Source organism: Solea senegalensis, linkage group LG13 (genome assembly GCF_019176455.1).
Source record: "Solea senegalensis isolate Sse05_10M linkage group LG13, IFAPA_SoseM_1, whole genome shotgun sequence".
Classification (NCBI taxonomy): Eukaryota; Metazoa; Chordata; class Actinopteri; order Pleuronectiformes; family Soleidae; genus Solea; species Solea senegalensis.
The window spans coordinates 18711186-18730216 of NC_058033.1; the positions used below are offsets into that span (position 1 = coordinate 18711186).

A 19031-nucleotide genomic window follows, 5' to 3' on the forward strand; every position below is an offset into this window, starting at 1 on the left:
CTGTGAGATCTGTTCAGTCTATCATAATATGATCTGTTATTACAGGAGGACACGTGCCTGTTGGGGCTCATCCTAAATTCCTGTGGTATATTTAGTCGTTTATCTCTTTCATCATGAGCAGGAATATCACTGCTGCTTATTTATATATATCCACCACTTTAATAATTGACAACAGGACTGAAATATTTCCCATATTGTTGTGTTTAGGGCTGTGGAGTCATACGTCAGACACAAATGACCCGTCATCATATAAGATAAAAAGATCTTTGAAGGGATTCTTGGGTTAATATTACACACTTTATAACTGCACTCACACTGTGATGCATCATATTAATTCAAGCCAATAATAAAATGATCTTAAAGTGGAGATACAGATGCATTAAGAGCCCGGTCTGCTGTCGACAGGAGCAGATTAACAATTCATGAACTTTGAAAGCACAGTGTGTGTGTGTGTGTGTGTGTGTGTCGTGGTGTGTATTTTTTTGGGTTGTGTGTGTTCATGTTTGCAGTCACTCAAACTCCACTCCGCTCTGGTTCTGTCCCTCATAGTGAGGGGTAAAAATAGCACCCTGGTGCACATAGACAGGCCACTGTGTTCCTGTGTGAAGGAATCTGGAGATGTGGGGGCTGCAACACACAGGAAATGGCTTTACTGCCAAAGCCCTTTCTGCAGATTTTTTTTTTTAACTAGCCAGCATGAAGAAGGGTTTGGGAATAGAAGTGGACAGAAGGGTGTGTTTGTGTGCGTGAGTGGGTGGATGGGTGGGTGGGTATGCATGTGTGTGAGAGAGAAGGGGGCTTGTTTTTGGACTCCCAGCTCCTCAAAGAGGCCCTATTTGTGCTATCAGTCTCCGGGACTCTCGGGGATTGTGCGGCCGAGCCCAGAAAACAAAGCGGTTTGTTCATTTCCTGCACGGCCAGTGAACAAGTGTCTCAGTCAGAGTCAAACGACCAAAGGGGGTGGAGAGGGGAAAGCGGTGAGGGTTTAGGCGCAACACATTTACACGACGTTAAAGCAACATATTCCTCACAAGCAGCCGGCCTTATGTTTTATTCTTCATCCTTTTAAAATCATCTGATTAAAAAGGTGTCACTTCCTCCTCCGTGTGTGACCATAAGTAGACGTAAAGAACACAACCTTCATCTGTTATGAGCCTGGAGGCAAAGACGTGTGCAGTGTAGACATCTCCATATTTACCTCCTTCAACCTCCTCTTTTTTCTCCCCATAATGCTCAGGTTGCCGTGTGTGACTCCATGACCGTGCTCATGAGCAAGTTGGATCATCTCAGTGACCGGAGGCGAGACGACGTCCAAGGAGCCGAATCGTCCAATCCAGACGTGACTGATGCTGAGGCGGGCGAGCAGCAGAGCAACATGGTGAGTGAACGTCACTTCACCTAGGGTGGGAAACACAAAATAACATCAGTGATCACTAATCACACTAATCACTCTAATCCGAAAAGATGAACCTAAAATGTCGTTTTCATGTAAAGACATGGAGACCAACAGGTGAGCTGCGAGAGGTCACACAAATAAAGTTGGTAAATAAGGTTTAAGGGTGTTTAGTTTTGTAATAAAGCTTCAAATTATGTAAAAAATAAAAAATATTAATTCTGTTTAAACAAGTTTATTTATCTTGCTATTTGTAAGTTGAAAGGATTTTTACAAAATGTAGTAACTTCTATTAAATCTTGAGTAAACTCAACAGGTCAATATTAAATAAAACAAGTATATAATTGTGTTTAACTACATTTTTTTACCGGCAGTTAGTTTCATTTGTTGTTGTTTTTTTAAGCAAAATGCACTTGAATAGTGTAGATATTCAGAGGCCTGATTTAAAGTTCAAATGTGTGTTTTATGTTAATGTATAATTCAGTTTTGCTGGGCCACAGCATTCTTGAGATTGGAAATTACTTGTGTTGATTATATAGATGTACACACACAGATTATACAGAGTGTAATTGCATGTTAAGATGAGCAAATTAATTTATATGACATAGTTCCAGCTCAGTTTATCATTTAGAGAGTTTGAATAACTGTCTGATGGGCTGTTTTTTTTTTTAACATAAAACATCTTTAAATCGAAATAAAAGTGGATAATGTTAATTACATACAGTAGTTTTTTCATTAACATGCAGAATATGCAAATCAGAACACCAGTGCCATTACTAACAGTCTTTACACACACACTATTTATGGCCACACACACACTCAAACACAAGCACAATTTACCATGAAGTCATACTGAGTACCACACGCATGTTTGACAGAGAGCCGACTCAGGGGGAACGGGTTGCCAGGTTTGCAGTCTCTCTCCTATGGGGTAGATAATTAGGAATAATGGCTTGGATGTTTTCCAGCTCTGTTGCTTTTACCTCCTTTCGTAAATCAGGTCGTTTTCTGATTTTTGTCTGGCGTCCATCTGGAGACGCGGGCGTTAAAGCTGCCACCCACCCAGGAAACCACAGATAATATATTTTCTTTTTTTTAAAAGGTGCATTTAACATCATTTCTGGAGGAGTCTGTCGACGGTTGCTGTGCTCCTCTGTTTTCCTCTCATGGGGCATTCCAGCTGCCTCATTATGCTTACCAGTGCTAAATGTGCCAACCTCAAATAGCTCTTTAAACCAACAGCACAGAAGTTGAGGAATTCTTATATTAAAAAAAAAAAAGGAAAAAAAATGCTGCATTTAAAAGCCGTGAGTCAGCGAGAACACGTCTTATCTTATTTAGTCGAAATCCTCTTCACATCCTGAGAGCCATCGATAAATAGAGTCCAGACTGGACTGTGAGTATTCAACAGAGAACCTGTATTATAACAACAATACTAATAATAGTAATAATAATAATAGTTATCAATACAACTGTTATACAGAATCAACACAAGAACACAGAGTTTGAACATGTAGATTCTTATAGATATAGATTCTTAATTCTTTTTAACCCTTAGAACACAGAGCATTTTGGCTGCTTTTTTCCTTTACTATGTTAAAATGTACAGTGTATACAGATGCTATTAGAATATAAGTGCTCTATAGAGTGTCTTATATCTTTTTTTCAGCACAACATATAGTTAATCTGTTCAAACACCTGAGCAAAAAGTACTCAAAAAGAGTGAATTTGTGAAATTTGGAAAATACGCGACTGTTCAAAGTTCGCTCGGCTCGTTTTTATTAACAAAAAGTCTAATTTTGTGACTTTTGCACAGCTATTGCTACTTTATATCACAACAAAAAATGTGATATAAAATGAATTATTATTTGGCTCAACAACACATAAGAAGACGGAAAAACAGACATATTTAGTTTATTCAACACTAAAGTAAACTTCATTTTCAGCAGGCATGGATGTTTTTTGTTTTTTGCAAAAGCTGTAATCAATAAAAAGAAAAATCATTACAAATGTTCAGCAGAGGAGGACGAGAGGAGCAGAGAGAGAGAACAACTCTCCCCAAAACTGTCAAATATTTAGAGGGTAATTCATATTAAATGACCTCAGCACAGAATATTCTTTTCTCGCTGGCAGGAAAGGTCGTCCGGCTTCGGACAAATACAATAATTAAGCATTACTTCACCAAACGATGATGGGAAAAAACAGTTTGACTAAATGCTTATTTTAATTTGGAAGAGATTGAATTTAGAATTGGGGGAAAAAAACAAACGCACACATACAGTTAAGATGAGACATTTATGAACACTTACTGTACAGCATCATGTCATCTCTATTAGAAACTAAACAATTACTCAAATCATCGATTATTATTATTATCATTATTATTATTATTATTATTTTGATAATGGATTTATCAGTTTGAGGTTGGGAATGCCCCACAAGCTCAGGAGAGGGACTTTTTCTACACAAGCGAGCATTGTATGTTGTGATGAAGGGAAAAAAGTGTCGCTCTAAGCATGCATTTTTGGGAAAAAACACACACATGCTGCTTACAGAAATAATGCCACACTCCTCCTCCTCCTTCACTTTCATTCTCACACACACACACACACACACACTGCGTCATGGGGGTCAGGCTGAGATGGACTTTCCAGTGTTGTCATCGAGCAGAGACGGGACGAGGACAGTTTAAGATAAGAGGGGATTTTCCCCCCAACTGTAGAGTCTCATAAACTTCAAACCGCTCTTCATCTCCAGAGAGACACAGAGGGAGACAGGTGGCATGAAGACAGGCACTGCTGGGGTAAGAGACTGACATGAAAGACATTTATTTTGAGTTCATTTGAGACAGAACTGTAACGAACATGGGGCAAAAAAGACAACAGGACGCTCGAAAGCTCTAGAAAAACAGGAGAGTGGTGGCATCAGAGGTATTTATAATGATACAAAGCAAAATCAATTTCTTAAAAAGTAGAGTTTGTGGGGGTTTTGTGTGTGTGGTTATAAGAGATTCTGACATTATGATATTATTTTAACAAGTTTACTGCTTTTTGAAACTGTCACCGTTTCACTCCCTGCACCAAAGTCCAACTATTTTTTGGAGTGCTTTTCCCTCTATGGACTTTGGTGTAGAAGAGTGAGAAGAGTGAGTCCAGTCAGAAAAGGTTGTTTAAGAAGCAGCAAACTTTACTTTAATTTTACGATATCACAGACTTGTGTGTCCCTTGCTTGTGGAGATGGCGGCAAAGTCAAAGAGGAGCATCGAGTTTGTGTTCCGAGCATCAAGAATGAACCTTCAACCTCAGCTTGTTTTGTGTTGGACTCGCACAGGTCGCTCCCGCCGTGGGCAGGATAGCGAGCCGAGTCCTCCCGAGTCAGGATCAGGGAACCGGCCGAGCTCCGGACAAACACGAGCCACTGACCCGGCGGCGCTCGCGACCTTTGACACGCAGCAGGCCGCTCACTCGCTCGTCCCTCTCGTCCCCAACTCATCTGCACGCTCGGCGAGTCAGGGTGAGCCGGACTGCCTTTGTCTGCTGTTGTCTGTGTCGGGGCTTCTGTCGCTACTGTGAACACAAATAAGGTCGTTCGTCATGTGTTGCCTCACGTGCCGTTGACAGGATGATGGACGGATGTTTTGGGAGAGAAACACTCGTCGCGAATCTGACTGGTTTTGCAGTTTAACCACATACAGTCTGATTTATTGTAGTTGTTTGTGCTGTTTATATCCACCAAACTCTATTTGAAACATCTGAAGCCTCAGGCTGAGCTGTGTATTTACCATAACTGAGTAGAATAGGAAATCCTTTTGACTGTGTCTTGAAAAACCTCCCACTCTATCTCCCTGTTTACTGTCCTCCTCCTCCACTTCCTCCTCCTCCTCCCTCGTTTCTCCCTGGGTTTCCAAAGTCTAGTCTGTGTGTTTCCCACTGTTGTGTAAATAAGGTGAAGGTAAAAGGATGAGGCAGCTCTGCTCCGTGCAGTCGGTGCAAGGTCATCAGCGCCTGTGTCAGCACTGCAGTGCGGCGCACCACAACATCTGACACACAGACACACACATAAAAACTCACACACAGCAACACGGTTCAAAAGTCCGTCCTCGTTCTATGTTGTGTTGGAGCAGGGGCGTCAAACTCATTTTTGTTTCGGGGCCATAAACTTTTACAAATCTTTTTTTACAGTGTTTGTTTACAGTTTAAAGTGCAATTTGACCAATATTATGCCTAAATGTACCATTCACACATCACACTGGATCTATAAAGGCACACACATTTCGTCACAGGTAATATTTGATCTTCATGAATCAAGAAGCAGTTTGATAAAAACTGAACCTAATATTCAAGGGAAAAAGAAAGGAATGTAATAGCAGCAACTGGTTCACATGGACTTCACGTTCACTGAGAGTTTTAATAACGTGTTTTCAGTTCTGTTCCAGCTTTACCCGAATGGCAACACTTCATATCAAAACGGGGGGAAAAAAGGAGTTTTGACCTGGTTTTGATTTGTTATTCATCAAAAAAACACTACATGCTCATTCGGATTTGACATTTTTGGTGATTATGGGTGTAAAACTGTGGAAACCACATCTCGATGCTGGATTACTTTTGTCACAAGTGTCAGAAATGTTTGTCGTGGACAGACAGAGGACAGAGGACATTGCATTGACTTACATTCATTTGCCTGGAGACTTACTCTAACCTTAACCATAACTACTACTGGCCTAACACTAACCTTAACCCTAACCATAGCCTCATCCTAACCATATGCGACGATGTCTTCACCTTAAAATCTAATGAGTCCCCATGATGTGACTGTGTAAACAGACGCAGAGCAATGCAATGTTGATTTAGCTCAATTTTCTTTAGAGATTATTGTATATTGAATTCAGTGTAGCTATGAAATCAATGCCATAACAAGCTCTGATAGACTGTGGAGTTAATCTGCAGACTTAATATCAAAGATATCACCTTTATTTTCAGGTTTTTGCACTCAGAATGACTCTCTATGATCTGCTACAGTAGTTACAAAATAACTCGGACAGAACTGAAACTGCACATAATCTCCAGTTTTACTTGGTAATTATAATCTAATTTCCTGCAGCTTCAGACCGGTGAAGCAAAATCAAAATGACCTACTTCATACTATGAATTAAAAATGACAGCTGATTGTTAGTTTGGTTCATTTAAGAGGTTAATTTGTTGAAAGTTCAGGTTACTCATTAGGTAAATCCCAGCTTCTGTAAGGATGTGTGTCTTTCAGCATTTATGAATCATGATACCATATCTGCACCAGGATTATGTTTCATACAGCACATACGCACGGTTAGGAAATTAATGCCATTTCCTGCAGGATTCTGTGAACTTTTATAATTGTACTCCACATGATTCGTGTCCAAGCTTTAATTAGCTGGTTCTGTTTACTTTTACTCCTTCAATCCTCTTTGTCTTGTTGTCCGTCATTTATTATGTACTATTTTCTTTTTTTATGCCATTTTCTTCTTCTTCTCTACCTCTTTTCAAACCGGGTCACTGAATCTCAAGAGAAAACCGTTCAATTAGCTCCAATATTTGTCAAATTTATCAATATCACATAATTTGGGTCATTTTCCCAACGTAACTGTGGTTAATATTGAGTTGATATAGCAACGTTTGAGTGTGTTTATGTCCATGAGATGGGTTTATATACTGTATTTTATTGCTGTTGTTATATTCTTATTCTCTTTTTTTTCCATTTCAGGCTGCTGGGAGGATCACAAGTGCATCAGCAGGTATGATAACCCTGAAGTGACATTGTGTGTGTGTGTGTGTGTTGGTCAGAGGATTGTGTTCATTTGCTATCCCTCTCTGTTGGATTGTTTGCATTCCCGCTTTGGGATAAAACTGGACTTCTGGGAATGTCTCCCCCACAGGATTCCGAGCCTGTATGTCAAAACCCCAACCACCCAGAAGTCATTTCTGCAACAACACGCACGCACACACATGCACACACACACACACACACACACACACACACACACAAGCCTTTCTATAACATATGCATATTCACAAGCACAATAATTTTGTACCTGAAAGGCAGCTGCATCCGTTCAGTCCAGCATGTTTCAGAAGACGTGAGTGGAAGTGGTTTCCATAGCTTGTTTTGCTTTTGGAGTTTTTTTTTGCTCTCCACTGTTTTCCGACACTGTGTACAGCAGGCGTGTTCAAAGTCTGGCCCGTGGGCCAATTGCGGCCCTCTTGTTGGATTTTATGCTTTCCGCAGCTTCAGTTTTAGAATGTAATATTTATGACCATGGACGGACTGGGACAGAAGTTTGGCCCAGTCACGTGTCACATGACTGACAGATTCACAGACTTTATTGTCATTCAAATATATGAAATTTCAGTAGCAGCAGTAGGCATACTGCCTTATATACCTTATACAATAAATGTATATATGTATATATACATATATGTATATATATGTATATATATATATATATACATGTACTGTGTGTATATATATACATATATATATATATTCGGTTTAATTGCCACTTAAAAATGATAATTGTGACAATTAAAGTCAAATTATTATGAAACAGTGCATTTGTATGCAACTTTTACTGTTTAAAAAAAAAAGATCTAAAGAGACCATTGACCCCCGGGAATCTTCATATTATCAAATCTGGCCCTCGTTAAAAGAAAGTTTGGACCCCCCTGTTGTGCAGGTACTTCACCAGAACCAAAACAATGGACAACATCTATCATGTTAAAATGAAGATTAATACAGTTTTGTATTAAGTTTCCAGAGAAGATGGACTTAAGTTTCCAGAGAAGATGATTAATGAGTCCGACTCTGACCTCTGTCCGTGCGTCTTATCATCAGTCTGTGTCCACTTTGATTGACAAGCACAGGCATCGGCGGTGTAGTTAAGTGGAGTCCGGGGAGATGGAGTCTTTGGCGACAGGGTCACATTCGCCGCGCTGCGTGATTGTTTATTTTTGTATGTTTTGTCTGCGTGCCTGCGTGTGTGTGTGTGTGTGTGTGTGAGACAGACGTTACAGTTGGGGTGTCTCCAGTGTTGCACCACCGTCAGCTACAGGGTCGCATTACTGTCTGTGGAGGAGTCGTACACTGGAGGTAATGAGGCCCCAGAGGTTGCCGGGAGGTCAGAGGTGATGTGTGATGAGAGAGTGTGTGTGTGGGTGTGGGGAACACTTAACCCAAACGTGACAGTGCTCAGGGAGGAGGAGTGTAGATTACGTTCATTGTTTTGGCGTACATGCCTCAGGTTTGTTTTCTCACTCTCACTTTTGTGTATTTTTCTCTCTCTGATACGAGGAAACACTCTGGCCCGTTCGACAGAAATCTCGTCTAATCAGTCGCCGCCGGTTCGGCCTGTGTGGTCTGCGTTTCACGAGATATGATACGTACGTATCTCCGCTCGCATAGCTGACATAGCTCACTCTGCTCTCAGCCAGATACGCAGGGAAATACCTGTTTCTGCTGGGGTCTTATTTTTCTAACCATCCACAGCAGAGTCCGGGATTATAAAAAGCATAATTATTGTCCATCAGATATGCATGTTAGTGAAAAGTCTGACTGCAGGGATTCAGTTTCCGTGTGTGTGTGTGTGATGCGGGAAACCTTCACTGCTGCTGCTGCTACTGTGTGTTGTTGTGCTTCACAAACCTCACACACAAAAGCAGTCAGCTCAGCAATTAACTGCCAATAAATCTCCATCACTTAATGATGGTGACTCAGTGTGTGTGTGTGTGGTAAATATCGTGCAGCACTGCTTTAACAAGTCTGGAAGTCGTCTTGGCTGTAGTCCCAGTCTCTCCTCTCTTCCCTTCACCCGTTTCATTTTCTTCTCTTCTTCCGCACTCTTTTGTCTCCTCTCCTCTGTCCATTCAAACTTTAATTTTTTTTTATTCCATGCCTATTTTCCACCTATTTTACAGTAACTGTTGTATTCTCGTCTGCAGGATGCCGCGTCTGTCTCTCTCAATCTCATTAATTATGAATTCATTGTCTAGCTGGTGTCCCTTTTCACTTGAACCCTTAAGTTATCTCCTTAAGTGATTGTTTATGTTATAATTTGAATTTGTACACGGAAGCTAAATGAGTAATGTTTCAAATTAAGATGAATTTAATGCAAAAACATCAACAGGTTCTCGGTCCACTGGTAAATCCAGATCTCTAACTCAAGTTATTTGTCAAATAAATGATATGTCACCATACAGTATGAGCCCTTAAATAGGTTTTACTTGCAGTAAACATTCAGAATGTGCTAATAATAGTTGGTGAAAAGATTTTTTTCTGCCGTGGCAAGAAATAATGCTGACGAGAGCTGAACCAACACAATGAGCTGAAAGATGAGTTCTTCATCGTGATTCATTATAACCTCTGAGTTGCTATAACATTATAATAATATTTTTTTTCTCTTTAAAGGACCCAGTATGTGAGAAATGGTGACAACTAATGGTGAGACTGGAGATTGTAACAGACACAGAGGATGTCATTCTACTTTGCTTGTACACTAAACTTCTGCTTCAAAACACAAAATATGTCTGGTTTGTCCTTTTGGGGCTCCTGTAGAAACATGGCAGCACGTCATGTCGCGCTCTGTAAAGCCAAAACAACAACAAAAACACTTTAAATAAAATATAATCAGTGGTGTTTTTCAATTTCTCCCAGTAATCCCTCCTAAATGTTCCTTTAATTATCCAGACATGATGTTTGTAATAATATTCAGTTAGCTAGTATATTGTATTAGGGGTTTATTTGTCATAAAAATACCTCTCGACTCAGCTCTCACATGAGACTCTCGTACTTAGTGTTTATTGTTGTGTTTGTTTCAAGCTGAAGTGTGTGTGTGTGTGTGTGTGTGTGTGGTCCTGCAACCCTAGCTCCAAGAAGAGTCTTGAGAAAGGAAGTTGGCCTTTTTTTTTCTACTCAAATGCTTATTTTAACAACTTAAAACCCTCACAATATGTATATTTCACTCCTAAGTGCCTTTTTAAAATGAGACGCTCGGCAGCAGGAGCTCCTATCAGCATGTGATCTGCACTCTCGTGACCTGTGGCGTTTCCTCCTCGTCCATTAGCTATTGTTTCCCCCTCCCGGTCCTGCTCCGGGTCTTCCTAATGCCATACCACAGTCTGGGCCCCGTGGCCCTCTGCACTCTGAGCTCCGTGCTTTCTCGTTCAGTCGCATACTTTTTTACCTCAGGCTGTGTCTGGCCTCACTTTCCTCTGTGTCACCATCTTCATCGTCTCCCCCTCTTATTATTGGCTGTGACCTTTTTTGCTTTGTGGGCTCTGCCCCACTCACTGATAACCATCTCCTGCTGAAGGTGAGGTGGGACAATGTCAACACACGCTTTATCTACGCACAGGCCGGACAAGGTGGTTGTTGTCGTTGGGGCGAGTCAGTGTCGTGCTGGACGGAAAAACACCCCCAATTAGCTCCTCCCCGACCCACTTTCCTCCTTTCGGGAACTCAACTCCTTGACAGCTTGTGCAGAAATATCCATATTGTTGACTCAGGTCCACGTGAACACTCGGGTATGATCTCTGCTCTCCGTGATGTCGCTGCTTTCGGTGTCGTGATGACACACGGGAAGCATGTGGGTGCTAGAAATATGAGAAATATGTCTGCAGATCAAACTCAGGAAAATGTGACTTTTTTTCCCACTCCATCTTCCACTGGACGGAAAAATCAAAACATGTTCAAACTTTCTTAAAACTTTTAGTTTGCATTGTTCCGTAACATCACCGCACGTCCGCTCCTTCCTTTTGTAGAGTCTTTCTTCTGCTTAATCACCTGTCAGTCACTTTTCTCTCTCTGATGTGTTGAAGTCAAGGGTCACATGTCAACGTTGGACAGCTTTATTTGTCTCACGCAAAGTTCCTAATGATGTTTTTTTTTTTTTTGGTTAAATATGCTGTTTTCAAGTTGAATCCAAAGAGTGTGATGTCGGGTAAACTCAGGAACAGATGTTGTAATCTGAATCCTGCTCACTGCAAACATATGGAATTGCTATGCGATCCATACGTTTTTGTGGGTGTGTGCGTGTGCGTGAGTGTGCGTGTGCGTGTGTGATCACTAAAAACAGAGATAGTATGAGCTGGGAATTTAGGTCACATTCACACAAAACCATCTGTTCACTGGTTTCCTTTCACAGTTTATAGGAAGAAGGGTTTCTACCTCGATTTGCTCATTTGTTTAATGTTGAAAAATAGCAGCTTTTAAATTTGAAGCGAGCTGCTGTGGAGGTGACATACTGTACAGTGTGTGTTGTTGCGTGTGTGTGTGTGTGTGATTCAAGCTCCCGAGCAGCTTGGCCTGAATGACTGAGTGTTGCTGAAAATAGAAGACAGTGGCAGGGATGAAGAGGAGTAAAAAAAAAATGAGCAGGAGGACGAGAATAGGGGAAGAGAGGATACTCGGTTGCTAAGCAGATATTAGAGTAGGGATGCTGGGAGAGAGGAGAGAGGAGAGAGGATTATCATGTGATCTGCTAAATCATTGATTCGTCTCCTTAACTCCCAAATCCAGACATTGCAAGCACACGCAGCTGTTGACTTTTTACAGTGTTGCCATAATGATGCAGGAGAGTCTTTTAGTGGAGAATATTAAGTGGTCAGAATGAACTGAATGTATTCTATAATTAGTTTGTGTTCATGTTTTTGTTGTCATTGTGTTTTTTAAATCTCCTTAAATAATGAAAAATATGGGCAAGGACTTTAGAGTAGTGCTTCTTTAATAGTTTATACCAATATTGAGCTCTAGAAGAATCCATGTATCGTTTGTTTTTCAAAATAAAACAGAACAATGAAAAAACAGATAATTAGAATCATTTCTTTGGCCAATTTCCGATATTGTGCTCAAATGAATAATTAAAGAAGCGTTTCCCAATCGTCCGGTTTAGATTTTTTCACAGGAGACCGATTTTTATTCCCAATAATATAATTTTATCTCTCGCCATCCTCCTCTTCCTCACATATACTAGAGAATATGTGAATAGAGAAATTAGATTAAGATGGAGCGAGTGATAATATGTTCCATTTTCTACACACTCAAAGTCAAAATTCCTCAACTCCTCTCAGATCACATATCCTGGTAAATACAGTCGGAACAGTATTTCTAGAAAGTTCACGTACCACAGTTTGAGAACCATGGCTTTAGAGAGTCTGTGTCCGTCACATTGCGTTTTTTTGTGCAGCCTTTTTTTGACTTCGCCTCATCCGACACTGACCTCAGAAAACCTCAGGTAGAAGCATGAGGAACTCAACCATCTCCTCCTCCTCCATCATCTCCAAACATCTCCAAAGTCTGTTTTTGTAGCCACTGTAAAATGTGATTACTCTGCCTGTGGAGACACCCGTGATGTGCTGTGTGTTTGTTCTGAAAGATCAGATCGCGGGTCCGTCCACGTCCACGTCCGTCTCGCTGCTTTGATCGGCCGTTTAAGGCCCTGGAATGTGTGAGGCTGGTATTTTGATTGGGCCACTGCTGTGAGGCCGCGTTCCCGTGGTGTTTGCGCTCTCTCAACGCTCGTAGCGGAGGTCGACCTCAAGGGCCGGGCTCATCCCTCCACAGAGCATAGTCGTGCACATCACAGAGGAGAAATAATAAAACTGACCCCCGGATCAAAGTCAAGCCACACCGCACTCGGATGGTTGTGTAGTTTTCACACAAAAGTGATTTCTGACCTGGGGCCACTTTTCTTCCACAAGTCCCGTCCATCTTCACTGTAGAGCAGCCACTGTAGCTGTCTCTCGTTTCTGTGGCACGATTGTCCTTTCATGTGTCACTTGTCTCTTATGTTATGGACATGTGTGCAGGACGTGAGAGGCCAATTGTTGTCGGTTCCATGAACATCTGAGACATCAGGGAAATTGTCAGTATTTTCCATTAGAACAAGATCTTTCTCTAGTACAGTATTGCTGCAGGGTGAAGCACCGTTTGCAGCTTTAAAATAATCACCTTAGTACATGCTTTATAGCGCTCATATAGTATCTGGATTCTCTCGTCTCCCGCCGTTGGTTCTTTGTGAGTTTTTCCACCTCCTGCCTTCTGGTTCTTCTCTTCACAATAATGAAGTCTCGGACTCACGATCTGAGCCCACACACCTGCTTTCAATACCTACGCTCTCCTTTTGACATCATTGCTCACAAATCATCATCATGTCTCGAGCACCGCAGATCCACATTCTTGCCAACTGCAGGATCCGCACAACTCCTACTGCATAACTCAGGTCTTTTCAACGTTTTCTAGTGATTTCAGCCAGTTGTTACCCTGAAATCAACCGTTGACGAGTCATTGACTTAAGAATCTGAACTCCCGTTAAGGAGGCTTGAGATGAGCAGATTAGCGGCAATTATTGGTGTTAAAATAAGATGAGAAAGTCCTTTATTAATCTAGAAGTGGGGAAATTTACATTGTCACAGCAGCAAAGATGCTAAAGATAAAGGTAATAAATAATACACATGCATTTCCCACATAATTATATTAAAGTACCCTGCCCACTGCTGTGATGGTGTCCTGCAGGGAGAGGTCATCCACCACAGTTTTTAATCAGTCTGTCCAGCCTCTTCCTGTCCGCAGCTGAGATGCTACTCCCCAAAAAAAGATGGCTGATGCCACTACGGAGTCACAGAAGGTCTTAAGGAATTGCTCCCTGCTCTCCATAGCAAGTGGAAATTCACAGACCTATTGACTTTACATCATATTCTATTAAAGAAGAACTGGAATGGAACCGTGTACCCCCTGGTGGCTACTCGGTATATTGTTACTTCCTGGTTAGCTTCAATTATTTGTTTATAAATTCTGAAAGACGCGTTTCAATCATGTCAAATCACTTAAACATTTTCTGTTGTCTGAATGCTTGTGAAAATGCTTGATCACTCCATTAATACCTTCTTTATTTATTATTTTCTCATCGTTTGTCATGTTTGTCTGACTGACAGTAGCAGCCACACATCGTTATTGGACACCAGGCATTTGCTGTGTGTGCAAAGTTGGAACATTACCTCTAAATAACCCTTCCCTTCAAAAACTGTTTGCTATACGTTTAATAAGGGAATCAGTCAAACTGAGCAGACGTCACATTCACATGATTCTTTTTACCTCCTTACTTTCCATGATCAACTATCCGGACGACGACCACCACATTAGTGAAGTGGTGTTCGGTGTCCAGATAACTCCAGGATTGTGCTGACTGCTCGGGATGTCGGACACGCCTCAGCAGGCTGAAATGTTGAATCAGGTTATCTGCTCATGGATCCATGCTGACCTGCAACTCAACACCACAAACAAACAGGACGACGTCCGACGGTGTCGTGTCGTGCAGACGGCAGCTGAGGAGCGTCCCGGGCCGGTCTGGCATTCCTGGGATGACACCAGTGTTTGTGCACTTTCACTTTCACGCTTCTCAGGCTGACTCAAAACAGCGGCCGCATTATTCCGATTGTGAGGAAATGGTGCGGAACCTCAGACCCACTAAGAGCCACTTTTAGTTTTCTTTTGTTCCGTTGAGGTCCCCAGGTCACTGATACCCCTGGAGTCTTTTGAAACGCCTCTTGCGTGATGTCATTACGTCTTTAATGAGATTTAAAAACATTTGTCAGTTGGAAATGGAGGTATAAGCAAACTAAGCAGTTGCCTGGGGGCCTCCCGATCACCATGGGACCCCCAATAATGTGTGGAGAACGGAATCTATACTTATCTTTACATATCTTTAGATATTATTGAAGATTGCTCATTTAGTGCACATTTTTAACTCCTAACTGGTTTAATTCAAGTTCAGAATCACCACACATGCACATAATGCTTCCCCTTGAACATGAAAGCGAAAAATTAATTCAAGGCCACTTTTGTGATTTTACTGCCCAATAACAATAATTTATGCTATTTATATTATTACGTTTGTATCAATAATAGTCAAGCACGGGCTCCTATGAGGGGGTCGGCGCGTGGCCCCCCATTTTATCCTATTCTGCTTATAGGGCCCCATAAAGGCTTAGGCGTAATAAAGAATATTATCAAAGTCATTTGCTGATGAAATCCCAACATTTCTGTTGAGACAATTTTGTTGAGTTTAAGGTCAGATTTGTGACGAGAGACGCCAAGAAAAGCATTTACAACACAGGCTCAGTTTCGTGTGTGTGTGTGTGTGTGTGTGGGATTGAAAGAGATCCTTGTTTGGGTGAGTGGGTGGGTTTGGGTCATGGAGAATGTGTGTGTGTGTGTGTGAGTGTGAGAGGGGAAGTGAGAGAGAGAGGGAGAGAGAGAGAGAGTCTTGCACATGGGGAGTGAGGGGAAACCGCCTCTCACATCTGGCTCTCCTTGTCAGAGTTCCAGTCTCCTCTAATGAAGAAGTTGTGATGCAAACAATTCTGCACCTTCACACACACACACACACACACACACACAGATGAGAGGGTTATAACACCGGCTGTATCAGTGAGATCAGGACAGATTTGGTGGCTAAAACTCGCGTCAGTCGCTCTCCGTCCGCCTGCTCTGCTGCAGGGACGTGACGCAGCGCGAGAGGAGCTCCGTACCAGGTGAAGCGGTGACGACCACTGCGGCAGCTGAGCCGGGACACCCCGCTCCTCCTCCTCCTCCTTTTCCTCCTCCTCACCACACTGGAATATAACGAAGAGCACCGCTGAGGGGTGGAATAACGTGCGTTGGCTGGCGGGACCCGCTGGGTTTCAGTGCGGAAAATGCGTCCCCAGGCGCCGCAATGACAACCCGGCGCAAGTCTGCCAGGCTACAGCTGCGGCGGTCGATCAGCGAGCAGCTGCGGGACTCCACGTCCCGAGCTTGGGATCTGCTGTGGAGGAATGTCCGGGAGCGACGGCTGTCAGGTCAGAGAGCCAACTCGTGAAAACTGAAACTTACTTTAGTGAATCAAGTCTGTCACATTAGCGCGGATCGTGGACTTATTTATAGGCATCTTTAAAACTAGGTTTGGCGTGTTTTCATTTTACGCGTCCCTGTTTGAGGTCATCATGTATTTAATTACTCATAAGGAGAAGTTTGGAGACTATAATTAGAAGCGTATGGAAGACAAAAACTGTCTCCTGCTTTTATAGACTGCTGTGTTGGCTCGTGCTCGCAGAGGCATGCGCTGCGCGCGCTCACTGATATTTTTGGGAAGGTCATTGTCAAATTTAGTGCTCACAACAGCGCAGGCATGTGCAGTCGACACAGTTCCTGCGTTCCTGTCCTCAGAATGGTTCCATTCATTTAGAACTGGATTAAAAAATGTGCGGCAAGTGCGGAAGGAGTCAGTTTGCTCTGTTTTGGCCTGGACGCGCATGTTTTAGATGTCCCTCTCTTACCAGTGCGTCAGAGCAGCAGCAGCAGCAGCAGGAGGAGGAGGAGGAGGAGGAGGAGAATTTTGGGGGAAAGAGACGAGAAGAGAGAAAGATATGCAGAGAGAGAGAGATGCAGCTGTCTACTCACTTTAATATAATTACCAAGATGCCCACCACTTAAGCAAATTAAGACGCTTACATTTTCCAAACGCACACAGTAAACCATTGAGTCTGGAAAATCTTTCAAGTTATTTCCACTGTTGCAATTTGTGATGACTGTTGCTTTGGTGATGCTTTTACGCACAATTACCACAGGACACCTGCTGCCCTCGCTAATCCTCGTCCCCCTTTTTCCCCTCACTCCTTCCTCCTGTCGTCTATAGCCAGATTTCCCCAAACTACCCTTAAACTTACAGCTCCTCACTTACCCTCACTCTCCATCACCACCACTGACTGCTTAACCCATCAGCTCAGACGGCACAGGGTTCACATGTGTGCGGGCCACATTTTTGGAGATGGCGTGGATCCTTAAAGTGTGCACATCTGGTCATGTTGAGTTTAGTCAGCTGTAATAGTTCATTTGTTTTTTGTTTTTTTTTAATTTCTGCTGTTGAATGTGAAGTGTTTTCATTTCTGGCGTGAGCTCATGAGGCTAAAGATATAAAGTTTAATGTGGAAACACAGCTGATACACAAACAGAACATATATCATCATGGAAGAAAAAGTATAAATTACATTTGGTGAGATGCTGTGCTGACCAAATGGACAGTTCAGTGTCCTAAACATGAAGTGAATAGGTTTATGATTGCATTTATGGCTCCATTTGATCGTATTTGCATTAGGGATGGGAATCGGTATCGGTCAGTATCAGTATCGGTCAGATACACGTCAAAATCACTGGATCGGATATCGGACAGATTAAAAATGTAAAATACAATACAATCCAGAATCTTGTATATCACATGCTTCACTATGCCCAGATAGTAAATCAGCAAAAGCATTTTAGCTGAGTCATGTTTGGGCAGCAATGTATCGGACTAATATCAGTAGATACCGGAGTTTGTGATATCGTATCAGACACCAAAAATTACACAGATACCTCTTTTTGTGTGTGATACCAATATCACAAACTCGAGTATTCAGTGATATTAGTCAAATACAGTCATTTTATTCCACTTTTTTTTTGTCCGATACTGATACCGATATCACAAACTCAAGTATCTACCGAAATTAGTCTGATACAGTCATTTTATTCCACTTTTATCACCTATTTCCAATACGTCATTGTGTCACTGAGGAAATATCTTTCACTGCTTTTGTAAAGATACTCAGTTATCACTGTAAATGAAATCGGATGAATTATATTCAGGGATTCAAGCTTTAAGCAACATTCCAACATTCCAGATTATACAAGAGGCTGCTTCAAGCCTTTTGTGTAGGATTAAAGGTCCAGTGTGTGACATTTAGGTGGGTTTATGCATGGCATGCATATCTTGAATATATTATTACCAGTATTTTCTGGATAAAAGTATAATTGCTTTACAACATCCCTCTGGTACGTGAAAGCCACCGTTGTTGAGCAGAGGAGCGCTCTGTTTCTTATAATCTGTAGTCTCATCATTAGATGTCACCAATTCTTCCACACTGGGCCTTTAAGAAAAAATGTGCATAGGATTCAAGTCAATTCTCTTTTAGAAGATGTTTGTTTTTGTCGAGTCACATTTAGGTAACGTGTTGAAGGATAAAACTTTGTCATGACTCAGAAGTTTGGAAATACTCTGACTGTGGAGTTTCGATTGGTTCCATTTGTGTTATAATATATAACAAATATGGTTATAAATAAACAATCCATTATTAGATCTGCAACTGTTTCACTTGGGCTTGAGTGACGTCAGTAAAGAGAATCTTTTGTTTTGCATCATCACATATTTGTGGCTGTTTTTAGGTCACTATCTCTTTGTTTAGTGTTTAACGTTATTTTCTTCTGTCAGTTAAACTGATCACTTTTTCAGAGATTGCCTGAAGAGGGCAGTCTCCTCAAATCAGATCATGTAACGGTTTAATATTTCGCATCTCTGACTTAGTTTGACTGAGCATGACAGAGTGTGGAATCCCTCTCTGTAACATCAGGATTGTGTATGTGTGTGTGTGTGTGTGTGTGTGTGTGTGATATGAGAGACACTACTGACCTCAGACTGACTTTGCTGTGACCTACTTTTCACGCGAGCCCCCAAAACTGCCCTTTTCCTCCCTAAGATGAATTAAAATGACCTGCTCTATCCTCGACTCCTTGAAATCCACTCTTCTCCTAAACTAGGTCAAAG

At 41.8% G+C, this 19031-nt stretch overlaps 1 protein-coding gene across 3 annotated transcripts in view; it reads left to right on the forward strand.

Moving 5' to 3' along the window:
* stard13a (StAR-related lipid transfer (START) domain containing 13a) overlaps positions 1–19031 on the forward strand; it is a 43307-nt gene that overhangs the window by 7342 nt on the left and 16934 nt on the right. Inside the window, exons 6-8 of one of the 3 annotated variants that reach the window (XM_044041640.1) lie at positions 1238–1378; positions 4724–4906; positions 7130–7160. In XM_044041640.1, the coding sequence (XP_043897575.1) occupies positions 1238–1378; positions 4724–4906; positions 7130–7160 (355 nt within the window). Of the gene's footprint in view, positions 1–1237; positions 1379–4723; positions 4907–7129; positions 7161–15710; positions 16255–19031 lie in introns of those variants that run through there. The other 2 variants (XM_044041641.1, XM_044041643.1) reach the window with 2 other exon arrangements.